Source organism: Asterias rubens, chromosome 11, assembly GCF_902459465.1.
Source record: "Asterias rubens chromosome 11, eAstRub1.3, whole genome shotgun sequence".
Lineage (NCBI taxonomy): Eukaryota > Metazoa > Echinodermata > Asteroidea > Forcipulatida > Asteriidae > Asterias > Asterias rubens.
In genome coordinates this window covers 12,395,888-12,423,490 of record NC_047072.1, presented here as the reverse complement: position 1 = coordinate 12,423,490, position 27,603 = coordinate 12,395,888, and the positions used below count along the sequence as shown (strand labels likewise).

At 39.7% G+C, this 27,603-nt stretch overlaps 2 protein-coding genes across 5 annotated transcripts in view; both read left to right on the top strand.

The window, feature by feature from the left end:
- Positions 1-324: 324 nt before the first annotated feature.
- On the top strand, positions 325-14,480 carry LOC117296333 (sodium/glucose cotransporter 5-like). Of its 2 annotated transcripts, XM_033779199.1 has the most exons (17): positions 325-536; positions 1,176-1,682; positions 2,333-2,431; positions 3,325-3,396; positions 5,130-5,234; positions 6,037-6,096; positions 6,366-6,470; positions 7,251-7,356; positions 7,698-7,778; positions 8,249-8,463; positions 9,377-9,512; positions 9,958-10,065; positions 11,040-11,190; positions 11,764-11,932; positions 12,231-12,449; positions 12,797-12,953; positions 13,338-14,480. In XM_033779199.1, the coding sequence occupies exons 3-17, from the start codon at positions 2,345-2,347 to the stop codon at positions 13,523-13,525; spliced, it is 1,959 nt and encodes a 652-aa protein (XP_033635090.1). In that variant the 5' UTR covers positions 325-536; positions 1,176-1,682; positions 2,333-2,344; the 3' UTR covers positions 13,526-14,480. The 2 variants fall into 2 exon arrangements, with proteins under 2 accessions (XP_033635090.1, XP_033635089.1); XM_033779198.1 differs by lacking the exon at positions 1,176-1,682.
- Positions 14,481-15,333: 853 nt separating this feature from the next.
- Positions 15,334-27,603, top strand: part of LOC117296812 (cyclin-dependent kinase 8-like) — a 31,558-nt gene continuing 19,288 nt past the window's right edge. For all 3 annotated transcript variants that reach the window (XM_033779877.1, XM_033779876.1, XM_033779875.1), the window contains exons 1-10: positions 15,334-15,419; positions 16,767-17,001; positions 18,704-18,814; positions 19,994-20,137; positions 20,834-20,891; positions 22,059-22,190; positions 22,604-22,747; positions 24,229-24,298; positions 24,408-24,480; positions 25,477-25,574. In XM_033779877.1, coding sequence (XP_033635768.1) covers positions 16,798-17,001; positions 18,704-18,814; positions 19,994-20,137; positions 20,834-20,891; positions 22,059-22,190; positions 22,604-22,747; positions 24,229-24,298; positions 24,408-24,480; positions 25,477-25,574 — 1,034 coding nt within the window. In that variant the 5' untranslated portion in view covers positions 15,334-15,419; positions 16,767-16,797. The remainder of the gene's footprint in view (positions 15,420-16,766; positions 17,002-18,703; positions 18,815-19,993; positions 20,138-20,833; positions 20,892-22,058; positions 22,191-22,603; positions 22,748-24,228; positions 24,299-24,407; positions 24,481-25,476; positions 25,575-27,603) is intronic.

The window sequence follows — 27,603 nt, the reverse complement described above, 5'->3', positions numbered from 1 at the left end:
GACTGTGTGTAGTCCTATATGTTTATGACCGTCTTTTAACAATCAGTCCTCAAAATCTATTTATTATGGCAACAAAATAACAGATGATGATTGATATAAGTGACACTTTGAACCCATGCTGACATGGAGGTGTGCCATTAGGTCAAGCGATTTGGTGTGTGCGAGCTATAATTGCATCCCTGTTGTTTGACATGTTGATGGCTCGTAGCGCGTGAAGGGCCTTAAACAAAAATATATTTACCAGTTACAACCCCTCTCCATTTTACAACGCATTTACAAACAAAAATAACGATCCATATGTCTACATCTTAATAGGTGCCCGGATGCAAGCTACAGGCTAGTACGTAATTGCCACTCCTCCTTAAAAGGAGAGTGTCACCATAATCGCCAAGGCCCCAATTGGTAAACACTATGCAGTTACTTGTAGCACTGGTAGGCCTACGTGTGTTTGTTGCTCAATGGTTTGTCACGTCATCTCCACATAAAGAAGAAACTGACAGCAGTGTCTGAAGCGTGACCAAAAAGCATTCATTAAGGTAGGTCTTATATTTGATTTTGCAGATAATATTAGAGCGGAAACAAACTAGACTGATTTGTCAGTTTTATACAAATAAATACCTCCTGGACATGTTATTAATTTTGTACACTCGTAAATAGAGTTATCAGTGCATAATTATACGTATCTCAGCAAATAGAGTGTCGAACTCTGTCCTTACTCTATGGTCGAATCATGTCCTTACTCTATGGTTGATTAGAGGGTTTGAAACAGGTTCATCTGAGTTGTGGCCGTTAAAACTATAGCAATGTAGCAGTACTTATAAAAAAAATCGAAGGTTTGCATTATTTAGACAAAACTAAAATAACTTTGCTGATAAAATATGGATGTTGCTCATCGTGATTGCCAGAAAGAAGCGGAAGCTATTTGTTAAAATAATCACCAATGGGGTTATGTGCAAGCATGGAGGTGGTGCAAGCAGCTGTTGGTATTCAGGCAGACTTCACAATTCCCTTTTGTTTCGTCTTTTTAGATTAATTCTGGGGGTTTCTTTGTTTAATAATACATTTCCGTGATTGTGGTTGCGTTTTTGTACTTTGATTTAGACTCCGTCTTTCTTGTGTGAAATCTTTTCTTTGATTGTGGTTTTAGATTTTGGCCCTTTTTTGCCGCCCAACAGATGTAGATGTTCCCTCACAAGCCTCAGGAATTTCACCCCAAGGGTAACAGCAGGCCGTGACACAACCCTGGTCCCTGGGCACCGCTCCCACGACCCACCCCCTAAACCCATGCACAACGATAGCAAGGCCTCGCTCACGCTTTCTTGTCCACATGTACATGTAATTAAGTTGTAAACTCGCACAGCAAATGTTGCAAGACCAAAAGTTGAGCTCCAAAAAGCAAGGATCGAAACCAGCACAGTAAAGGCTTATTGAAATTCCCGTGAATTTAACATTCCGTAAAATTAGAATTCTACAGTAGGACTTATTTGTATCTGTACAGATCTGTACGACATAAGCACTGGGAACTATTGGCATTTTTGCACCAACTGTCGTTAGCTGATTCCCAGCAGCCTGTTGTGTTTACGGTTCAACTCTTGTGGAATGCAGAGAAGAAAACGCGTGTGCTCCACGTAAGAATCAAACCACCTGTGTCTTCATCACGTAGAAGCAACAGTTACCATAGAGTAAGCAGTTACCAAGTATTAACTTTCACTTGTCATCATTATAGAAGGCATACGTGTGCCTTCATGGCCGTTGGTACTCTTCGGTGATGGTTTTAATGTTATATCAATACTTAGCTGAGGCTATCGTATGAAGCATAAAGAAAGGATTGTTCGATGATCCTCGCAACTGCAATACCACTGATACAACTGATATTAACTAATGTAGTGACTACTGTGGGAACTGAAGGTGCTCTTCGTTGGAAGTCTTTACGCGTGCTTTCGTCTACATTCTACAATACTTTGCTCAACTGATTCAAGAGCTATAAATCTGCACATGGAGTGCATATACATCTTTGTACAAGAACCGACAATTTGTTTGATGTGTACGTACCCCGTGCGTTTCAAGGAATCAAGGCTACTGAACTACACTAATTCAATTTTCAAAAACAAGAACGGAACTTTTGTTTCGATGCCAATAATTTGAACTAGATTAATATTCAAGAACTAGATCTGTACAAAAACGAGAGATTTGTTTGATGTCTACACTGTGCTTCGTTTTATCTACAGAGCAGAGAGACACGAATAGACTGATTCAAAAACTAAAAGATTCTGATAAGAACACAGTTCTGCACTGTTTGATACTAATTTTAACTTGTGTGTTTGGATCGTAGTAACATCTCACCATGGCTGAGTTTGTGAACCGTATAGACGTTGCAGATTATGTGATCATTGGGCTGTACTTCTTTTTTGTTGTACTCGTTGGATTGTGGGTAAGTCATTGTTTTATGGTTTTAAGATATCAGTTGTTAACAAAAAAATACTCGGCTATGATGAGCAGCCGTCATGGCGGGCTGCAGAAACGATTATATTTTTGTCGTCACCCCTATGATCCGAGACCCAAATGTGCGTATTTTGATTTCCCTAATCCTAAATTAACCTAACCCCTGCTAGCAGGGGTTTTTGGACGTGGAGCATCTAGTCACCACAGAAACAGATGAAGAGTTTTTCAAAACTATGTTATCCTTTTTCCCATAAGTATATGCCTAAATTAGTTTGCAAAGAACAACAAGAAGTGTTGTTGGATAACTGTGATGTTTCATCTGCTTTCGGAAGACCCGCCAATCATCCGATACAACTTGGTGTGCCTACCCTATAGTCGAACATTACTGTAAACAAATTAAATGCAATTCATATACACTTTCTACAGGACCTTAACTGAATAAATCATGGTGTCTTGACTCGAAATTATTTGTTTTATTCATTAAAGCCATTATACACTTGCGGTTACCAGTATTGTCCAAGTCCCACACTTCGTGTATCACAACTTATAAATAAAATAACAAACCTGTGAACATTTAGGCTCAATCGGTCATCGGAGTCGGGAGAAAATAACGGGAAAACCCACTCTTGTTTCCGCGCGTTTCGCCGTGTCATGACATGTGTTTACTATAAATCCGTAATTCTCGCTATATCGAGAATTGATATTGTGTTAATGTTTTCTCAAAAAGTAAAGCATTTCATGGAATAATATTTCAAGAGAAGTCTTTCACCATTACCTTCTGTAAACCCTGTAAATTATTTGTAAATCTTTTTTTTTTGTTCTGTACCGAAAGTGTATAATGGCTTTAATGTATGTGATAATGATTCTATGATTTATTTCCAGTCCATGTACCGATCCAACCGCACCAATGCTCAGGGGTATTTTCTTGCGGGAAAGACAATGTCGTGGTGGCCGGTGAGTTATACACTGCTTATGAATATTCATAGTAAATAATACCTATCATAAACGTCTATAGGAAGGCAGGGTCATAAATATTATCGAAACAGTATTACTTCAAGGGAATCCTACTCTAACTAGATAATGCTATCAAAAGCTGCAGTGCTGTTCAATGAGCAATTGTTTTATGGTCGTTAATTGTTTTGGGTATTTACCAATCACTTTGTCACCGTCTTAAGCACACTATTTCCACATTGATAATTATACCTTCCTCCAGTGCGACGCATCTGGAACTCTACCACTTAATCTTCGATCTTGTGTTTGTACCGCAAAATTCAAGTCTCTTCTCAAAACTTATCTTATGTCACAGGTTTTCAATGACTAATCTTGTTGTGTCTGTTTTTCTTTGTGTTGTGTTTTGTTGTTGTTTTGTTTTTGGTTTTACTGCGCCTTGAACACCCAGAAGGGTGGATATGTGCGCATTACAAGTCTTATTATTATTATTTATAGTGTAGACTTGATTCAAGTCACATTCTCGTGTGAGAGGTCCCTAAGCTATTACCTCAACTTACTATGAAACAACCCGTAGCATACAGTACAGTGCGCGCTCGCCGTCAAAATTGTGGTCCCGAGAATGCGGAACAGGTCTTGGAATGCAGAGCATCACAAAACAGTAGTTTCCTGGGGATGGCACGGGATTGGGACTTGAGTCAAGTCTACCATGTGTGGTATGTCATAAATGTTGTTACCTGGTAGGATTTTATTGTTTAATAAAACAAGCCGGCATCATGCTTTCAGAGATAAAAGATGAGGGTATGGCATGTATCCTACTACCACAACAAGATTGAAAAACATTTTGTCCACTTATGGCTGCCATTTTTCTCCTTGTAGTTTTGTCTAGGTCATACCTTGCTTAATGATCACATGGTTAACCCATTACCCAATGTTACACTGTACATGTATTGTAAACAGTAATTCCCACCCCTCTTGTGTCCCTCTTGTGTCCCTCTATTGTCATACACAATCATCCCAAATTTCCAGTTAGTGTTTTGGGCTTCCAAATCCCATATGAAAGCATTTATCAACCCTTAATCAGTCCATGGAGGTAGACAGTCCGAAGCAGTTCCCTTATGGTGTTGTACACACACAGAGCCACTATCTTGCTCAATCAAATCTCGCGCCTCAGTGCCTTTTCGCAATGTAAACCCTTGATTGGCCTTTAAGTAAATTGAGGCAGATTGCGCCTGCAATCTTTTAATCGGCATGTAATTGCTCTTATCTGTCTCGACAATCTGTTGTAAACCACTGCCAGCTCTTCCTCTTCAAAACAACATAGTTTGTTTGTTTAGATGATCTTCCCATCAAGGGAACTCGGCAAAATCCAACAAGGGGATCAACGCCAATCTGGCTACAGCCATTGATTACACTTTGTAATTACTCGACATCGCCAGATATTGTCATTAGTATTACAGCTCTCCGATCGTGTCCTTTTTTAACAACCTCCCCCATAGATTGTTCATGCTTTGTCTTCTACCCGAAAGATGAACACTTCAAGTCGGTTGTAATAGGGACTTCTTGAAATAAATACCACCTGGCCTATCACCTGAGACACTCAAAGGAAATCTAAGCAGATATCAATAAGGTTTACATCGATGAAGTGAATATTTAAACACATAACTGAGTCAGATTTTCTAGCAGATAGTCTGTAACGGGACCGGTATCTCTCCTCTTCAATTTCTCTCTTTATACAGGTCGGCGCTTCCCTGTTTGCCAGCAATATCGGCACGGGTCATTTCATCGGTTTGGCAGGGACCGGTGCCGCCGCTGGTCTCGCAGTTGGACTTTTTGAGATCATGGTAGGGGGCCGTTGTACTTTATTATTGTAGAACCCCCCCCCCCCCAAAAAAAAAAAAAAAAAGAAATACGAAAAACAATGTCAAATCGCAACATTGGTCACATACAGAAAACCCTTGGCATCTCAAACATTGACAGTCACACCAAAAGTATATTTTTTTCAATAGGCCGCTTCGCAAAATTAATACGCGCTTGCTAGCCATAAGGACTAAGGGGCTTTCCATGACCTGAGGTGCATGCTGGGCCAGCTAGTTTAGTGCCAAAAAACAAGCTTACACGCCATTCCACGGCTGGACTCGCGGTCCAGTATTTGCAAAGTATAGGTCAATCATGTGCCTGACCACTTTCTGGGTCAGGCTTAACTAGAAACTGGTTAAAATATTATTTAACATGGATTATGCGCCAATATTACCCATTTTGGGATTCATATAACACATGATATCGGGGCCCAATTTCATAGAGCTGCTAACACAAAAATTTGCTTAGCATGAAATTTCTTCCTTCGATAAAAACAGGATTACCAACCAAATTTCCATCTGTTGCATATTGCTTGTTACTGGTATTTAGCTGTTGTTTACTCATCTTGAAAATCATGTGGAAATTTGGCTGGTAATCCTGTTTTCATCAAGGCAGAAATTTCATGCTAAGCAAATTTTTGTGTTTAGCAGCTCTATGAAATTGGGCCCGGGTTATTTACTCAGATATGGGTCAGGCCCCACGCCAACCGAAATCCTGGTAAATTCTGACCGGGAAGTTGTTAGAGTGCCTGACTGATTGATATACTTGTTTTCCACTCCCTTGTAGGCTGTTTGGTGTTTGATCGCTCTCGGATGGATTTTTGTCCCGGTCTACTTGTCAGCTGGGGTGAGTTGATAAAAATGCATCATAATGCTAACCCAAGTTTCCTGGGCCCAATTTCATAGATCTGCTTAAAGGCACTGGACACTGTTGGTGATTGTCAAAGACCAGTGCCAGTATTGTCACTTGGTTTTACACGTAATATGCCTAATGGAGGACAACTAATTTAAAATCAAATCAATTAAATTTTGATTAACATTTTTTGGGAGCGTTACTCGAATAGAGCAACAATCCAGAACCATTGATGTTTTTTTATATAATAATATTGTTTGCAGGTTTATACAATGCCGGAGTATCTGCGCAAGCGCTACGGAGGGCAGCGTCTACGTATCCTGTTAGCGGTCTTCTCGCTCTTTCTCTACATCTTCACCAAGATCTCGGTAAATCTCGTTTTGAAGATTGCCATGGTTATAGCTATTAGTTAATGTGTTCGTGGAGGTCTGCTTCTATACTATGGTACACTGCTACAACGCAACTGGAAGACAATAGATATGCGGGGGGGGGTAATAACAATTATTGTATTCCTTTTACGTTTAGCAATCAACTCTTAAAAAATGGAAATACGCATCTTTGGTTAGAAGCCTACAGCAACGTTTTGTAGTGCAAAGCATTGTGAGAAAACATTTTTCTTCGAAGAAATTTAGTTTATTTCAAAAGACCAGTTGTTCATAATGTCCCAGCAATTTGAATTACAACTTTTCACAGGTTGTGTATAGTCATCTCGGCAGTATCTCCAAAAACGGACCCACTTTTAAAATAAAATTGTTTCACAGGGTAATTTTATTACACACAAATACATTTATTTATCTAGGATTAAAACAATCGAACGGTTCCACAAACCAAAGGATACTTTAACTGGCCTTTAAAGTGCGTCCTAAATGTTCATGTTTCAAGCCGGCTTGATCTTGTGTTTTTTAAAGCAGTTATTGTTTTGCAATGTTGTAATAGTGTTTGGGTGTTTCCTTTGGCAACTATGGTGGCGAACTGGTCATGTTGTTCATGTTCTTGTTTCAAGCCGGCTTGATCTTATGGTTTTTTTAAGCAATTAATTGTTTTGCAATGTTGTAATAGTGTTTGGGTGTTTCCTTTGGCAACTATGTTGGCAAGAAAGTATATATTATACGCTTCCTATCTTTGTAGTCATGTTGTTTTCTTAACAGGTTGATATTTTTGCTGGTGCGATCTTCATTCAGTTGGCCTTCAACTGGAACCTCTATACATCCATTATTGTACTGTTGGTGGTGACTGCCATCTACACAATAGCAGGTATATTCCCGGTCCAATTATTGTTATCCTATTTTTGGTTAGTTACGTAATAATAGGTTTAGGCCTACGAAAAGAACATTATTTTGCTAACCGTGAAGATAATTTGCTTAGCATCCTGCTTAAAGGTTATTTCTCCTCCAACAAGTGGTAATTTTTAGCAATGGCTGTACTCACAATTGCTTACGAGTAATAGTTGATCCACACTATGCAAAGCTTTATACATCACTTGCATTATTATTAACAAGTGGGCCTACTGCCTGCTCTGAAACACATTAAATATGAATACAATATGAATATTTGAAAGTCATTATTCTGTTTTTATTATTGTATTATTTGTCTAGGTGGACTGGCTGCCGTGATCTACACAGACGCATTGCAATCTTTCATCATGGTCGTTGGGGGCGTAGTGCTAATGGTCATCAGTAAGTCTTAATCCTTGTTAAAAATTATCGGTCGTACAGCCATTATTTAAAGTAATTCCTTTTCTAATTTGAAGCAATATCACACTGACCTCTGAACATAGGACAACAAAATCCTGCAGCCATGTGATGCTCAAAGGGAAGTCATACCTTTGGCCGTTTACTCATTGGGAAGCACTGACGCTGTTGATAAATTATAACTGTACATTTTCAAAAACGAATTCCTTCAAAGAAATGTTGTCTTAAAGAAAGGGATTCTAAATAAAAAGTTGAACAACTACTCCAGAATTTTCACATGTTTAGTTTTATTGTCTAATATCTTCATTTTTTAAAGGATTAAAACAATCAAAGGGTTAAAAAATCAAACGGTATACTGCCATTACATTTTGTTTGTCGGAAATTTGTAACGTGAATTTTCATAAGTACTTGTATTGGGAAAAAGTCACTTTTAACACCTGCATTTTTTTTTACAGGTTACATCGAGGTTGGCGGCATGGAAGAACTGCAAATTAAGTACTTTCAGGCTATCCCAACTGACACGACAGAGGGCCTCCTCAATTTGACTTGCGCTTATCCTCGACCGGACGCCTTTAACATAATGAGAGATCCTCTGAATTCGGACCAGCCGTGGCCAGGAGCTGTAATCGGCATCACCTTCATTGGCGTCTGGTATTGGTGTTCAGACCAGGTACAAGTCAATCATTATTTGTTGACCCAAAAATGTTTTAACAAATGGAATGTTTAACATTTTCATTACGAGAATGTTGGAAGTGGTTTGTCAAAATACAACGCGTTAATATATATAAATACTGTATGGGGTAAGTAAGATAACGTGTGTAGACAATCACATACGAAAAAAAACACAACAAAAAGAAATTGTATAAAATGTTTACTTGTTTACAAAATGTATTTTACAAAACTCGCCGAATTCGGAACACATTCCAATTTTGATTTGAAACAGATTTGTATACCCACATGCATGTGTCCGACGTCTGGTTACCCAACATGGATCACACCATCCATAATGATTTTGTTTATGCTGCAACTACTCGCTTCCTTCTTGCTCCTGACCAGACTTACTTACTAGACATCATCTCTGAAACTACAAAATTCCATCCAGGGCCCAATTTCATTGCACTGCTTAACGGTAAGCAAATTTTCGCTTACTGTAGCAGAAAAAAATTGCTAAGGTACAAGCGTATTTCACGGGCGGCCATTATTGCGCGTTTTACCATGGATTTCCATTTTGACTTCATTTATTTTCGTGCGGTAAGCACTGGAGGGTTAGCTTGCTTTTCGTGTGCTTACGGTTAGAAGCGCTATGAAATGGAAATCGCACAGTTAGCACACAATCGGCCACTAAGCGGCTCTATAAAATTGGGCCCAGAACATTGTTTCTCTGGAAACTTACAAAACAGAAGTCAAGACAATTATCTCTATACACAAGCTACTCTAGTTTCTTAGCATTGAGTTTTCTTTCACAGTGTTTAATCATTGTACATATTATTTTACCATCTTGCGCCATGAGTCTGTATTTCAGAAAGTGCGCTTGGTATACTCGTTTACTTTCTTAAATACCCTTTCCCGCCACCAATCATCAGGTGATTGTACAACGAGCGCTAGCCGCGAAGAATATGAGCCACGTGAAGGGCGCCACCATTCTGGCAGGCTTCCTGAAACTGCTACCGATGTTCATGATCGTCATCCCAGGCATGATTGCTCGGGTTCTGTTTAAAGGTATTGGCAGCAACAACAAAAACAACAACAGCAACAACATCAAACAAACAAACAAACAAACAAACAAACAAACAAACAAAAACAATCTTATGCAACAAACGTGTGAGATGTGGTAACAATAATTTTGGGACAAATGCCTATAATAGTAACGATTTGTACACAAAAACAAGACAGGAAATAAACAATTTGCAAAGAAAAAATAAACAAACAACCAGACACCACAATACCAGCAACAAAACCCCCAACAATCAATCCAATGAAAGGGTAACGAGGTCATGTAAGACCCATGTCACACAAAGCAATTATAGGCAACCCAACCATAAAGAATAGGCCTAGACCCTACTTTTGATCCAGATACGCAACCTTCAATTTTGCGCCACGTATTTATTTGAATGGCATTTATTTTGTAATAAAATAACAAATAGCAACAATATTTTTCTTCCAGATGAAGTAGCGTGTATTGGTGCAGAAAGCTGTTTAGCCGCTTGTGGTTCTGAAGTGGGTTGTTCTAACATCGCTTACCCTAAACTCGTCCTCGAACTCTTACCAACAGGTAGGAGTAGCACGAGAATGCCAAATTTTGTTCTTAAAGGCAGTGGACACTATTGGTATTAGTGTCAAAGACTAGCCTTCACAGTTGGTATATCTCAACATATGCATAAAATAACAAACCTGTGAAAATTTGAGCTCAATCGGTCATCGAAGTTGCGAGATAATAATGAAAGAAAAAATTAACCCTTGTCACAGAAAGTTGTGTGCGTTTAGATAGTTGATTTTGAGACCTCAAGTTCTAAATGTGAGGTCCCGAAATCAAATTCGTGGAAAATTACTTCTTTCTCGATAACTATGGCACTTCAGAGGGAGCCGTTTCTCACAACGTTTTATACCATCAACCTCTCCCCATTACTCGTCACCAAGAAAGGTTTTATGCCAATAATTATTTTGAGTAATTACCAATAGTGTCCGCTGCCTTTAAAATTCATTTCTGTAACCCCTTTTGCAGGCTGTCAGAATGTGTGTATGCTTCTTTATTTATTTATTGATTTTAAATATTTAGATATACACAAAGATTACTTGTAGGTTGTACACAAGTATAAAAACTGTCATCGTGAGATGTGTTAAACCAGACCCCTGCAAACTTGTACCAGTGTTTCTCCGAAAATGTTTGTTTTCTTACTGTGAGTTGCTAACGTTTTTTCAGGATTTATGCTATTAATTTCTTTGAAGCTCAATAACGAGCAAATCACAATATAGTGCACCACCAATAGTTTTTTTTATTGAGGTCATTTTGTTTACATGGATCATGGGAAAGTCGACGCCCAACTCTTAATCAACTGTTTTCGTTAATGTTACCTCGACCAACGCCAACGCTTGGTGGCGCACTATACTATGAATGTCCGTACAATAATTTTGCAATACGTGCAGGCAACGCGTATACAGCATAACTATTCTCCGTCCATCATAATACTGTATTATGTTTAAAAGCCTAAGTATAGTGTTATCATGAATGAATGATGTTTTCATCAGGTCTTCGTGGTTTAATGGTTGCCGTGATGATGTCTGCCCTGATGAGTTCACTGACGTCCATCTTTAACAGTGGTAGTACAATCTTCACTATGGATATCTGGCGCCGCATACGACCACGGGCTCATAACTGGGAATTGATGATTGTGGGAAGGTGAGATGACACGAATTTAATGACAATTTATACCTTATGTGTGACGTCATCAAGCCGCTTCGAGGTAAAAATTAATGTTAGTAAAGCAAAGGAAACGCACACGTACGGCGCCCAGGATTGTCCAAACGCACAACCTTTATTTGACCTCATGACGTCATGGGCATAGAGTTTTCTAATGTCCTGTATTTGCAAAACGATTATTTAAAGTTTTGCCGTTGGGCATCGTACATCAGTTCGTGGCGCGACCGACAAGTTAATGACGCACACATCACACTGCAAGTTTGTCCTTTGTAATTTCAACCCACTTTTTTTCTAGAAGATTCACATGTTTACTGGCCCTCTCATTTGTAGGTTATTTATAGTATTATTGCTTGGTATCAGCATCGTGTGGATACCAGTAGTTCATGCGGCCCAGGGTGGACAGCTCTTCTCGAGTGTAAATCCCCTGCTCACACGAGGAAGCTTTTATCAAACGGACGCAATAATAAAAACTGGAGTTTGTTTTTACTTCTGTGAGTTCAACCCATTGTCCTACAAGAATCACATGCTCTGTCCTCCCATTATTACATGTAGGTTATTCATCGTAGTCTTGCTTGGTATCAGCATCGTGTGGATACCAGTGGTTCAGGCGGCCCAGGGTGGACAGCTCTTCATCTACATCCAGTCTCTGCAATCATACTTTGCTCCTCCTGTCTTCACGTGTTTCGTCATGGGCATAGCGTGGGGAAGAATCAACGAAAAGGTAGCAGTTTCTAAAGCTGAGATTTTTGTTAAATTGTTGGTATTTATACTAAATTTTGTAACTGCACATGTCAATTATTTGACAAAACTTGAAGACGATTGCAATTTAAAGGCAATGTGTACTTTTAGTTGTTTGGGAGCGGTTATTGTTTTAATTCTATTCATAAATATAGATGTATGCAATAAAACTAGTATGTGAAAATTTCATTTTAAAAGGTGTTTGCGTTTTTCTTGTAGAAAAACAGTAGCATTACAAACTTTTTCCTCACTTCGTCTTTTGGTTTGTGTTTTTTCCCCAGGGAGCATTTTGGGGTCTTGTCTGTGGTATCCTACTAGGAATACTGCGAATGGTATTGGATATCATTTACCCCGCTCCTGCTTGTGGTGTTTTAGACGACACCAGGCCAGCATTCGTTGCGAACATCCACTTCCTGTACTACAACTGCATTGTGGGAGCTGTGTCTATGTCCGTCACTGTTGTTGTTAGTCTCCTGACCAAGGAGTTGCCACCGGAACATGTAAGTTGATTTGATTTCAATACATTTATTTCAGTGTTGCCATAAGGGATGGATAAGCGCATGTCTGTTTGAGGGACGGCCAGTTTTGGGATAATTATATGGCCCTTTTCGAAACCACGGCTTCGGCCCCAGATTCGGCTCGGGCTAACTTGGCACGTGGTTGTGTTGACAACTGTGCATGCGCGTGGTTGAGTATGTGCTTACGGCTTCAGATGAGAGAACGAAGCCTGAAGCCAAATCTGTATATATGTAAAATAATGTATTTATTTTCCGTTTCTGCAAGTACCTTCTAAGGAATCTGAGAAATAATTGTTATTCTGTTTTCAATACTCTTTGGAATGTTTTAGGTGTTGGGCATGACCTATGCCACCCGAGGGAAGAGGAACATCTACAAGAAAGGTACAAAACTTGCAGATGAAGACGAGGAAGTCACTGATAATGTTTCCCTGGAAATGAAGAAGAGCAAAAATGCAGAAGACTTTGGAAACACGGAGAAAACGGAAGGTAAATTAAAACGCAACAAAACGCTGATGAGCGAAGTCGATTAGGTGTTACTCCACCCATGTATCTTTTCAAAACAACAATAAATCAACGAGAAATGTCTATCCGTTGTCTATCCATAAACCGAATTACAGTTTAGGTAAAACTTTTCCTGATGATTACGTTACCATTGTTTGTAATACATGCTTGATATGGAAGGAAGTTATATTGTTATCTTAATATTTGTTCCCACTGTACCTTAAATATTAAGACAGTAATCAAATCTTTCTTCCATGCAAGCATGTATTAATTAAAGAATGATAATCATTTGTTAAAAGTAATCATAAATCCTTGCAAAAAAAAAATATTTAAACAATAATCATCTTCAACCCCTTCCCCTTCCTGCAGATCTTCAGTTACCCCTATGGCGAAGAGGTGTCTACTGGTGTTGTGGTTACTCATCCGAAGCAAAAGACGCCGAGGTGCCAGACCTGGTTGCGTCACTGCATGAGAAGAAAACATGGCGGATAGTGACACTGGTACTCGCCGTTATAGTTTTCGGAGCAAGCATTGTCATCAATGTTATCTACTGGTGAAGGATAACTGGTATCCCAACAAAGCAGTCCAGGGCGCTCATAGTTTGTTTCGTAGATCTTTTACTCATTATTTACCTATATCTACTTTCCATTATTTGTTCTTCATTGTAGTATTTTAATGCAAACTAGAGTATAATAAACAATGCTGCTATAACAAGTGCCACCCAGGGTCTGTCAATAAAACAGAAGATGAGGGGTGCGTTCGATTAGTTTCCCCGTGTCGATCCCGTCTGCCTCCGGTGCGTTCGAATAGCTTTGACGTCATTCCAGGGGCTCACCCGGGTCAGCCCCCAGTATTTGTGGAACGGGTAACTTGGGGCCGCTGGCTCGAGGTGCAAGACGTCACCACTCACCACGAGAGGGCAAGTGTGATCGTTCGATTAGCTTTTGCCAGGGGCTCACCCGACGAGTGAGCATCGCGGGGTCAATACAGATGGGGAAGCTAATCGAACGCACCCAAATGAAAGTAAGATTTTGTAACTTTGCATGGTACAATAATGAAGACTATCAAGTGAGGTTTGCGGATACACTGTGCTCAAAACTCTCGCTGCGAGTTTGTGCGCTTGTTCTGAAGCGAACCGGTGCACCGTGGTGGTGGTTAACCGCCCAAGAGGTGACAATACGCGTCTTTGGTTCAGAACCACCACAAGTCATAGACAGTTTTTTGAAGGGCATTCTCGGTGTCTCCGCAACTCCCTGGATTATATCCTGGAAAATTAGTTTTTCTAAGGAATTTTTGCAAGTCTCCCTGTTTGTTGAAAACACGTACACATTCGTTTATGTTTATGTTTTTTTTAGTAGGAAGTTGTAGTAGACCTGACAGTTAATCTTTTATTCAAATTGGTAGAAACACTGGCCGTCTGTTTTCCCTTCCAACTTGTTTTACCGTTCTTTTAGGTTGAGTCGAGTAGTTTATATTAAGATACACGATTTTTATAGTAGTTCAAATAATATAGAGGAAAATAAATAATTATATAATTATGTTCCAATGGTTCCATGTGTCTATTTTTACTCTGTTTCGACACTCTGGACCTTTTGAACCTAATATTTACAGGTTCGTATACTTTTAGGTAACACAATGTTAGATACTGGTCTAACATTGTAATGTGTTTGCTGAGGGAGCCCGAGGCCCAGAGCTAGACCTGCATGGACAACGTTGTCAAATTGATGCAGACACAGGCAGGCCTACAATGTCTATCAAACAGTGGTATCAATGCCACGTGAATTTCGTTTGAACCAATCATGGAGGAATAAGCCAATGAACAAATACTAGGAACTTGATTAATTACCTCCTCTAATTGATAAAAGCAAGCTGAATTTATTTAATTACAAGATAAAACAATTGCATGTGAGCAAAAGACGGCTTATGATCAATCATGTTCTACGTTTTCGTCCTGGTTAAACCATACCGAGGTCGACATATCAGACTTGCCGGAAAAAAACCCTTTTAGCATGGCACATACAGGAAATTGTAGACTCCTCGACATGTCTAGCCCCATTATACTGGTTTGGAAACGCTTCCCATCGACCGGCTCTCCCCATGCTTGCTGCTCTATGCCTACTTCGGCCAACTCAAACACAGTGGGTGGATACTTGAAAATGAGCTGTCAGAATCAAATCATCGAGGGTTAGCGAATAAATAAACAAATGGATCGTTTTATCTGAACGGGTAATAGGTAATAGCCGAGATTGAATATAATTATTAGGACCAATGGTCGATACTGATTGGCGGGCTAGGTGCGTCACGCATTCACACAAAAACAGGGGAGCGACTATTCGTGTTTTGTCAATTGAGGGCGCCCTATAAAGTAATAGCTTCGACTGAGTTGTGTATTATTTTTTTTATTGTTCGTCGCTCATCCAGCTCGCTAGTTAAAGCAGTTTGCAGGGTTTTGTAAGTATTCCTAATTGTATGTATTGGTCAGATCTTTGGACAATTTTATTTAATTATACGTAGGCAAAGTTTCCGTATCCAGTATCCAATAGTTCTCCCCTGGTGTTGTGGTAAACAGAAGTCAGAAGTCCATAAAAATCCTAGCTATTGTATTGTACAGTTAACAGTAGCCGCGGCTACTGTACAATACGCGTAGCACTAGCACATAGCATACATTACATGTACCTGACCAGCATACGATAGGGATAGTGTCTCCGTTGCAGGTACATGTACTCCTAGTTCTAGAACTATTTCGGTTTCGTCCGGCTATCGTCTCATGTAACCTAGTTTATATCTCTTGCGCGTTAAACGATCATGGTTCAATCATTAGGTTGTCATTGTTCAATGAATTTTGGAATAGGAAATCTCTCTTTATTTTAATTTTAATTTCGCGAAAATTAGGCTCTATATATGTCCTTTGATATCTCAGTGTATGAGGGGGCGACCAGAGAACCCACTCCGCAATTTAAACAAATTTTAAACGTTATAAATTCTTACCGTAATTCAGTCCCCAAATACTCCGTTTTACCACTACACTACAAATGCTGATTGTCCCCGAACGCATCGCGAAGTCACGACACGTGACAAGCGTGCGCATATTATTTTTTTACCAGGTCAAACGCGGGGAATTATCTACACACGTTTGTCTTAGAATAAAAAAACACTCGATCCGTGCTTTACGTACAAAAACATATGGACACGCGTCTAGACGTGTGTCCATATGTTTTGTACACAAAGCACGGGTCAAGTGTTTTTTTTTAATTCTAGGACGGACAACGTGTGGGAAAACAACACTGTTTTTAAAGGCACTGGACACTTTTGGTAATTACTCAAAATAATTGTTGTCATAGCATAAAAACTTACTTGGTAACAAGCTATGGAGAGCTGTTGATGGTATAAAACATTGTGAGAAACGGCTCCCTCTGAAGTAACGTAGTTTTTGAGAAAGAGGTAATTTTCCACAAATTTAATTCCGAGACCTCAGAATTAGATTTTGAGGTCCCGAAATCAAGCATCTGAAAGCACATAACTTCTTGTGACAAGGGTGTTTTTTCTTTCATTATTATCTCGCAACTTCGTCGACCAATTGAGTTCAAATTTTCAAAGGTTTGTTATTTTGTGCATATGTTGAGATACACCAAGTGAGAACTTTTTAACAATTACCAATAGTGTCCAGTGCCTTTAAAGAGAGTGACCTTGGGTTTGCATTCGTTATTTTTGTCAGGATAAAGTTTCTTTCTCAACCTCGGTGTGACAGTTTGAAAAGGCCTTCATTTATCGTTCTTTCCCATCTTGTTTACTCCACAGTTTATCCATGATTCATTAGCCGTCTGCCAATATGGACTTTGAATTCAAGACACGTACAGCAAACGTGAGGGAGAAGGTTGAAGACCTGTTCGACTACGAGGGATGCAAGGTGGGCCGAGGAACGTACGGACACGTCTACAAAGCGACCACCAAGAAAGGCAACCCCAAGAAGGAGTACGCTCTGAAACAGATCGAAGGAACCGGAATATCTATGTCCGCATGTAGGGAAGTGGCTGTAAGTTTTCAAAGAGTGAGGTCTTATTATTTGAAGCTTTGCACGGTGTGAAAAATAAGTAATTAAGTACAGCAATGCCCCTTAAAGGCAGTGGACACTATTGGTAGTTACTCAAAATAGTTATTCGCATAAAACTTTTCTTGGTAACGCGTAATAGGGAGAGGTTGATGGTATAAAACATTGTGAGAAACGGCACCCTCTGAAGTGCCGTAGTTTTCGAGAAAGAAGTAATTTTCCACGAATTTGATTTCGAGACCTCAGATTTAGAACTTGAGGTCTCGAAATCAACCATCTAAACGCACACACCTTTGTGTGACAAGGGTGTTTTTTCTTTCATTCATATCTCGCAAGTTCGATGACCGATTGAGCTCAAATTTTCACAGGTTCATTATTTTATGCATATATGATGAAATACACCAACTGTGGAGGCTAGTCTTTGATAATTACCAATAGTGTCCACGACCTTTAAAAGCTTCCCTGTAGACTGTTCCTTAATTGCAGTGGCGTTTGCAAATGGAAAATGGCCTTACCCTCTCAAAATAAAAAGTTAACAAAACAGGCCTTTTGTGCAGCATGCATCACCAACATACTTCAAACCATTAAATAAAACATTTCAATAAAGTTTTAAAGTGCTGGATTTAACTTACTAAATTTTAGTTTACACTGGATCGTCATCGCCCTTTGTATGTGCAACAGTCTGAGCTCTGTGTGAAATCGTGCCCATTACACTTATCTTTTTATAATATAGAGAGGGCTTTATTTCTGTTAGTGAAACTAGAGACATGATGGACATTTCATAAGTTAATGTATCAACCACCACAGCTCGCAAGCCTGAGAAAACCTGTAAACAAGGTTGATTGCTACATGTATGTGAACCAGAAACACTGGGGTTACTAGCCACTATTGGTAATTGTCAAAATCGGTCTACTTACTTGGTGTATGTCAACATCTGCATAAAATAACAAACCTGTGAAAATTTGAGCTCAATTAGTCGTCGAAGTTGCGATATATTAATAAAAAGAAAAAACACCCTTGTCACACAAAATCAAACTCTGAGCTCTTAAATCAAATTCGTTGAAAATTACTTCTTTCTCGAAAACTACGCTACTTCAGAGGGAGCTGGTTTCTCACAATGTTTTATACTATCAACCGCTCCCCATTACTCGTTACCAAGTAAGGTTTTATGCTAATAATTATTTTGAGTAATTACCAATAGTGTCCACTGCCTTTAATGTAACCACCACAGCTCGCAAGCCTGAGGAAACCTGTAAACAAGGTTGATTGCTACATGTATGTGAACCGGAAGCACTAGGGTTAACCCCTACTTTTCCATGATACGTGTTTCGGAATATTTAACTTTCACTACAAATGGAAATACACAGGACCTACCGCTTAACATAAGGATCAACAGGCTTTCGAGCTACAGTGTTTTATTATACTTTTGTTGATCCTGGCCATCACATTACAGTTGTTTTGGAATTTTCTGTGACCTTTCTGTGTATTTACTCTTGTATTTATATATTCATCATACTGTCTGCTTGTAATTGTTTAATTGCCAAATAAAGAATAATAATAATGTCCCATCCAAAGAACAAAGCTATTATAATCAAGTACCTTGTTAAAAATGTAGAATTTTGAGAGACCACAAAGCTTTCAAATGTATTATTCTTGTTATGTTTAGGTTTTTCTTCTTTGTCCGCAGTTATTGAGAGAGTTGAAACATCCCAATGTGATCAGTCTACGCAAGGTGTTCCTCTCCCACTCCGACAGGAAGGTCTGGCTACTCTTTGAGTTCTCCGAGCATGATCTCTGGGTAAGAACTCCAATAAAATATAAATAAAAATATCAAAGTCTTATAAAGCGCATGTACATGTATTTACCAAACAATGTACTCAAGTATGTACAAACTTTTAGAAAGATAGGTAATGGCAGAGATGAATTCTGAGACCCAATTATGTAGCACCTTATAAGGGGTTTACAAGGTGTTAAGGCGCGCGCATACAGAAGCCACATCCAGGAACACCGGGCGTACCCCCTTCTCTTTTGGATAAGTGTACTGTGTTCTTTTACATGCGTTACACAACACATGGGACCAATGGCTTTCTGTCCCATCCGAAGGACGAAGCAATGGTTAAGTGTCTTGCACTCTGCTGATCAGAAACACCAGAGTTTGAATTTGGTGCTCTTAACCGCTCGGCCACGACACTTAACTTTCACTACAAATGGATCAACAGGCAACAGTTTCGATCCGTATACTCTGATCGTCTTCTGGAAAAGAGTTATCAACCACCGTTTCTTCTCAGAACCAACTCTACATGGTGCTGCCGCAAACGTCACCCAAACTTTTTTGAAGTCATCTTTTGTAGTAACTCTCGATTCTTTATATAACAAGTACATGTATGTCAGGGCTTGAATTACATGGAGCAATGGCCCATGTTGCCCAAATACGCATTTCGCCCCGAGATCGCCCCGGTGTTCCTGGTTGTAGCACCTTGTAAACCCTTATAAGTGCTACAATGGGTACGTTCGTTTAGCTTCCCTGGGTCGACCTGGTGTGTGGCGTTTTTTTTCCCGGGACGAACGTGGGTTATTATCTGCACACGTTCGTCCTGGGAAAAAAAAACCGCCACACACCAGGGTCAACCCGGGGAAGCTAAACGAACGCACCCATAATTGGGTCTCAGAATCCATCACTGCAATAACCTATCTTTCTGAAAGTTTGTATATATACTCAGCGCCTTGAGTACCTTGTTTGGTAGATACGTGCGCTACATAAGACTTTGATGTTATTATTATTATTATTATTTCGTCAGTCAGTGCAAAAGTTACATATCTTGGCATGTACTTGTTTTGTGTATGCATCAAGTCTATTGTAAGAGAGAAACCCATCTTAGGAGCTATGCCATATTTGCACTGACACATTGATTTTGAAAATATTGTGAAATATAGAAAAACAATTTTTATGATATTTACTTACATTACTGATTCACAGCACATCATAAAACATCATCGAGCGAATAAAGCCAGTAAGAAGGGACCGCCGTCTGTACCGCCAACTATGGTTAAGTCTTTGCTATTCCAAATCCTCGATGGAATTCACTATCTACATTCAAATTGGGTACTACACAGAGATCTGGTAAGTACTAGTATTAATTGGTCATATAACTTCTAAACATTATTTGGTATAGATCCCTTGCTTTAGCCGGCATCTTTGATGACAAACGATGGCAGGTTACAAATGCATATCATTTAAGCACCACGCACAACCCTCGTCCAGAGACAGTTTTTCCTTTGTCATCAAAGATGATGATTTTTTAACTTGTGACGGTATTTGAAAATCGTTGTCAAGCCTGGTTCATTATGAGCTTCCTGCAAATGCAAATGCGATACGACTTTTGACGTCACAAATTTACAACGAATAATTAGTAACTCCTGCAAAACATTCACTGCAAAAAAAGCCTTCACATTTGCAGTCGCAGGAAGTATGAACTGGGCTTTACATTACAATTTCACATGTTTACAAAGAAACCACACAGCCTGGACTTCCAGCAGGCACTAATTGTACACAGCTCCTTTGAAATAAAAACACAAAAATCTTTCGTTCTTAGTTCCAGATCAAATTGTAAGTTTTTTTAAATCATTGTTCGGCATAAAGAGACAGCGGCACATTTCAAGGTAAGCACAGAATTCTCTGCTTCCGTAGGCACAGATTCTTTGCTCTTGGTAAGCAGAGCCATGAAATTGGGCCACGTTCTCTTTGTGTATGAGTCTTTTTTTACTTCATAACTGTATTTAATGTTATTATTGATTAACTTCTTATTTTTTCCCACAGAAACCAGCAAACATTCTTGTCATGGGGGAGGGTCAAGAGAGAGGCAGAGTAAAAATTGGTGAGCAATGTAGCCTTGTTCACACCACAATCCATTTTCAGACCCTGGGGGCAACACCAGAGATGACGTCCACTCCTTTCACCCTTTTATCCCTGATCTACCCCGGCAAATGGGCATACCGCGGGGGAATAGGCACCCCTGCGCTGGAGTAGGGGTAAGGGGTAACGCCCTGGGTATTCTTGGAACTGTAGCTAGCCTTAGTAAGATATCTTCATGGGATATGTGCAACCTGGTTTCTCCTCTGCAAAAATGTTTGAGCGTGAAACCAGGCTTTCTGCTTGTCCTCATCCACATATTCTTGCTTTGCTGGGGTGTAGAACAAAGAGCCATTCCAACAGCTTCATTCCACCTACATGTACTGCATCTCTTTGGAACTCCCTGCCTGGGTTGCATGGTTGGCTTGTGCGTAAAGCGCTCACCTCTCACCAAGGGGACCCCGGTTTGATTCCTGGCCAGGGTCATCTGAGTTGAGTTGTGCGTTGGTTCTCTGCTGTGCCACGAGGGTTTTCCAGACCATCCGGTTTTCCCCTTTGGCTGTGCTCCGTGGTCATAATGGGTTGATGTGGCTGGCAGCCAAAGGCGCCCTTGCATGTCTGCCTCTCGAACACGTAATTCAGCTCTTAGCTGCGAGTAAGGATGATTAGCCTCCCAAATTATTATTATTATCAAATCCTACCTTCAGCTTTCCTGAGTCTTTTCCATCTAAAATGTTTCCATCTTGTAGCCCCTTGCCAAGAGTTGCTTAATTTAGCCTTGTTTTGGGGCCAACTTGTCTAGACTGTTTTAAGACATATATGAAGTCATACCTTCAGCTCCTTGCAGCTCCTTACCAAGAGTGACTTATAGCCTTGTATGAGGTGAACTTGCATGACATTTAAAAAAAAGAAAATTGGGTGCTTTTTGAAACACAAAACACAATGTCCACAGATTTACATTAAACTTGCATGGTTTGAATAAAACGGTGGTAGAAAGCTTCCCTTAAAATATTACTTGCTGAGGTGCTGTAGTTTTTGAGAAATGAGTAAAATAATGTCTTGAAAAAGAAAAATTGTCTCGGGAGACGAAAATTATTTTAGCCTATTTACCATTACATTGTGTGTTGTGTGCCCTAGAAAAAGTACCCAAACCTCTTATCACTATTTCGGTATTTTTTTGGTTTAATTACAGCTGATATGGGTTTTGCCAGATTATTCAACTCTCCACTTAAGCCACTCGCCGATCTGGACCCGGTGGTCGTAACTTTCTGGTATCGCGCTCCGGAGCTCCTACTTGGGGCGAGACACTACACAAAAGCAATAGGTGAGATTTTTTGAAATCTTAGTAACAAACTGGTGTTACAACATCAGTGCTAAGCAAGTCTTGGTGATAAGGGAATGCTGTCGCGTCGCGCGTATTGCTTGATGTGGCTGTTTTAGCCCTTGCTCTCGACCAATAGGAATGAAGAAACTGTCTTATAAGAACAGGTGCAAGCTCATGTGTCACGCCCATGTTTCAACACTTGTTACTGGTCACAAACAAAGATTTATACACACCCACGTGAGGCACTCTCCAGCAATAGGAATAGCGAAACTGTCTGAGGTATTTATGAATATTGTCTTTAGCTCTTTGTGAATTTCAGTCCTTTCAAATCCAATTACTAGTTGCCCAGGCGTAGTACCTACGTTGTGCACACCCTTTGACAAGTTTTTCTTTCTGCTTTCTTGTGTCATTAGATATATGGGCCATAGGATGCATCTTTGCTGAACTTCTTACCTCTGAACCGATCTTTCACTGTCGTCAAGAGGACATTAAAACCAGTAACCCGTACCATCATGACCAGTTGGATAGAATCTTCAACGTCATGGGTTTCCCTTTGGGTAAGTTGTGACGGTTGTACACAATCATTTATTACATATAATTACAGGCCCCAATTTCATGGCTCGTTTACCGCAAGCAAAGAATCGGCACTTGCGGAAGCAGGGAATTCTGCGCTTGCGTCAAGCATGCTTCTCAGGTGAGAGGGGAATTCTTGCTTGTGAGCTTGCAGACACCACGTTACTAGGCATTTTTTGCTTACACAGCTACATGTACCACAGAATCTCGGGGGGTTGCCTGTATCTCTTATCTTCCTGGACTACAGCCCGGGAGAGGCCCCAGGAGGGTTTTTACCCTGTAGTTACCCTGGCGCACTTTCGCACAGTCCCCACCTGGATCCCTATTCCACAGTGTTTCAGGTGCCTGTTTCAAGATTACTCAGGGGCTCCACCGCTTACCCCTAGTGCTCTAGAGCAGGCGTGGCTACTCCCAGAGGTACATGTATGCCCGTTGTCTCGGGTATATCAGGGGTGAAGCGATCCACGTGTGAAAGGGCCGGTCATTATTCCTAGGGTTATTCCTAGGGTTTTTAGCTTTACTTTTTTTATCAAATTCAAGTTCCGACGGTTAAAGGCAGTGGACACTATTGGTAATTGTCAAAGACTAGCCTTCACAGTTGGTGTATCTCAACATATGCATAAAATAACAAACCTGTGAAAATTTGAGCTCAATCGGTCATCGAACTTGCGAGATAAAAATGAAAGAAAAAAACACCCTTGTCACACGAAGTTGTGTGCGTTTAGATGGTTGATTTCGAGACCTCAAGTTCTAAATCTGAGGTCTCGAAATCAAATTCGTGAAAAATTACTTCTTTCTCGAAAACTATGGCACTTCAGAGGGAGCCGTTTCTCACAATGTTTGATACCATCAACCTCTGCCAATTACTCGTCACCAAGAAAGGTTTTATGCTAATAATTATTTTGAGCAATTACCAATAGTGTCCACTGCCTTTAAGTCATCGGGTTGTGGGGTTGGGTCCTGGTCCTGACACTTGTGTCCTTGAGCAAGATACTTTACTATACATGTAGTTGCTTAGTCTTCACCTTGGGGTAAAAGTGGATACCTGTTAGGGTAGAGGTTGGTATTGTTTATGAAAAAAGCCTTTGGAGCGCTATGGTTGCCCAGGTTGTACAATGTATACTCCCCAGGGAGCTGAGAAAGATTAAAGGAATGTTATTGCCTCAATGACCAGCCGTCGATTTCACCAAACTCTTCCTAACTTAAGATCAATCTTAGGACTTAGTCCTAACCCTGCATTGTAGCAGGCAGACCTTAAGATTTATCCTAAGTTAGGACGAGTTACTCGTCCTAACTCGAGATATGTAGGATCAATCCTAGCGTTTCGTGAAATCGGCTGCAGGGCACTACAGTGTATTGTAAAGCGCATTGAGACCGTTATTGTGAATTCACATTTATGCGCTTCATGAGAACTTGTTATTATTATTACTTCATCTTCTTGGTTTTACTTTTCTCGCACCTTCAGAGAAAGATTGGGAGGATATCAAGAAGATGCCCGAATACTCCACCCTCGTCAAAGACTTCAGAAGATCCAAGTAAGTGTTTTATAAACAAAATTATTTTAGGAGAAATTACGATTCGGCTCTGACACGCCGAGTTGTTTATTGATCATTAAACTCATCATATTCTGTCATTTATTTCTAGTTATACAAGCTCTTGCCTCATCAAATACATGGAAAAGCACAAGATCAAGCCAGAAACAAGAGCATTTCAGTTGGTAAGTTACACAATCTATGTATGTTGGTGCTGTGCCCTGGTTTTACTATTGACCCATTTCACCTGACGTCATCATCAGAAAAATCTTGAATGCGCCATACTGGGTGGCGATTTCACTGTCTGTTTTCATATATAACTCTATGCTGTGCTTTATGCAGTGAAGTGCACATTTTAGGCGAAGCGGCGTTAATACACGTAAACCTAACTTGCCCACCAACATGGTGAGCGTGGAAGTAGTCGCCGCCTGTGACGCTCGTGCAAGGGGTCAATAGTCTTCAAGGACACCACCACCATAACGCTTAGAAATGTAGTATTATGCGCGGTATGAGTATATATTTCTATTATTATTTTAAAAGGGCTGGTCTATCTAGGGCCAATTTTCATAAAGCATGTTAGTACCAAAACATGCCAAGCACAGAATAGTATTGCTTAGCAGAAGCAGGTTACCAGCCAAATTAAGATTAAGTTCGCATTATCGGCCTGGTGCCCCACTAATTTTTTGCTCAGCAGTATTTTCTGCTCATCAGCTTTATGAAATTGGGCCCTGTTTATAATAGTAGTGCGATATAAATCCACTGTAAGCCACGCCCATTTCGCACAAATTAATTGGCTCAACTGATTACCAGAGGTTGGACCCCCCCCCCCCCAACATTAGAGCTAGATGGCTGATTTGGAAGAGCGTTGGTACTTTTCTACAAACCCAACCCATTTCATATTGGTTTTGTTTAACTCTAAATTATTACCAACCAAATTTGTACGTGATTTTCAGGATTTATAAGCAAGCAACAGCTAAATTATACCAGTAACAAGCAATATGCAACAAATGGATATTTTGTTGGTAATCCTGTTTTTATCAAGGAAGAAATTTCACGCTAAGCAAATTGTTGTGCTTAGCAGCTCTATGAAATTGGACCCATGCATGTCCGGTGAATAAGATCAGCGTCTGGTTCCTGAACCCATATATAATTAATCCTATTACTCAACATTGATTCCTTAGCTATCAAAGCTGCTAACCATGGACCCTACAAAGCGTATGACGGCCAAGCAGTCCATGGAAGATTCCTATTTTACAGAAGAACCAATGCCCACGTCAGAGTGAGTACATTTTCAGAATTTCAATTCTATGTCTTGACCGCTCACTGTCTTGTGCTTTGTTTCCCTTCCTTTGTCATGCACACTGTTCTTTGTATAGCGCCTAAAAGACACTGGACACCTTTGGTAATTGTCAAAGATCAGTCTTCTCACTTGGTGTATCTCAACATATGCACAAAATAACAAACCTGTGGAAATTTGAACTCAATTGGTCCTCAAAGTTGCAAGATTACAATGGAATCTGAAAAAACACCCTTGTCACTCAAAATTGTCTGCTTTCATATGCTTGATTTGGGGACTTCAAAATCGAATTCTGAGGTCTCGAAATCACAATTCAAATATTTTAGTGAAAAATTACTTCTTTCTCCAAAACTACGTTACTTCAGAGGGAGCCGTTTCTGACAATGATTTATACTATCAACAGCTCTCCATTGGTTGTTACCAAGTAAGTTGTTATGCATACAATTATTTTGAGTAACTACCAATAGTGTCCAGTGCCTTTAATGGCCATTCCATGATAAATGTCTCAAGAAAGTTGAGTTCAAACATCTACACACACTGTAGTCTCTTGTGACAAAATATCTTAACAAATGATCAAAACTGAAGTGTCATGTCTTTTATATGAAATGACCATGTAAATAATACATCCTAGAAAAGTTGTCAGATGTTTCTAATTTAAAGGCAGTGGACACCTTTGGTAATTGTCAAAGACCAGTCTTCTCACTTGGTGTACATGTATCTCAACATGTGAATAAAATAACAAACCTGTGAAAATTTGAACTCAATTGGTCAGCAAAGTTGTGCGTGAATAATGAAACCAAAAAAACACCCTTGTCACACAAGTTGTGTGCTTTCAGATGCTTGATTTCAAAATCTAATTCTGTGGTCTCGAAATCAAATTCGTGGAAATGTACTTCCTTATCGAAAACTACATTACTTCAGAGAGAGCCGTTTCTCACAATGTTTTATAGCATCAACAGCTCTCGGCTGCTTGTTACCAAGTAAGTTTTTATGCTACAATTATTTTGAGAAATTACCAATAGTGTCCACTACCTTCAATAATATCTACATCTGTACCACTATGTCAGTCTCTGTCAGTGTGTAGCATTAAAGTGAGCCCCTTTAATTTATAAATGATGTGTCTTTCTACTACACTCAACAAATCAAATATGCTTGAACCATTTTAAGTCAATACGGCAACTCAGTAAATTTCCAGCCATGCAAAGGTAATTTAATAACAGCACCACCGTAGCAGTAATTGTTAAGTAAAAAAAAGCACAATCAGGAATAAATGGGGTAATTTTTGTACAAACAATACTAGTTCTCTGTGATACATCTTGAACTAAATCAATAAACTACGTCAACGATGTTTGCTAAGCCATTGTGTTGTAAATATGATTGGAAACCAATTGTATTTCCAATTATTCACTTACAATAATGAATTGAGTGAGAGGCTACTACCAAGTACACACTTTCTTTCCAACTACCTTCATAAAGACTTCTGATCCACCATCTTTAACTAAAAAATGAAAGAAAAAAAAACACAATTGTGTGTGTGTTTTTTTAAAAAGACCTGCTTGAACGAAAATGTCAAGTCCTGAACTTTGCTGAATTTCATTTAAAAAGAGTTTGTGTTTTGTAGATCGTAAGCCACGATGTCCTGGGATATATATCTGCACAAGATCACTTAAATATGCTGGGGCACCACCTTGTAAGATCTTGAACATAATGAGGCACAGTTTATATGTATTTCTTTGTTGGATGGGGAGCCAGTGCAAGCCGGCTAGCACTGGTGTGATGTGGTCTGTTTTCTTGGTGTATGTGATCATCCTTGTTGCAATATATTGGTGGTTTGCCCATAAGTTGCCTTTAAAAATTGACCTTCAGCATGATAGGTTTGGTGACGGATTGTCTTAGTCAGTGACAGCATGATGATCTGAAGTAGTGCAGTGCTTGCTTGAACTCCCTGTTCCTCCAGTAGTAGATGATGCAATTCAACCAACTTTTAGTGCAATACAGAGTTAGAGCAATT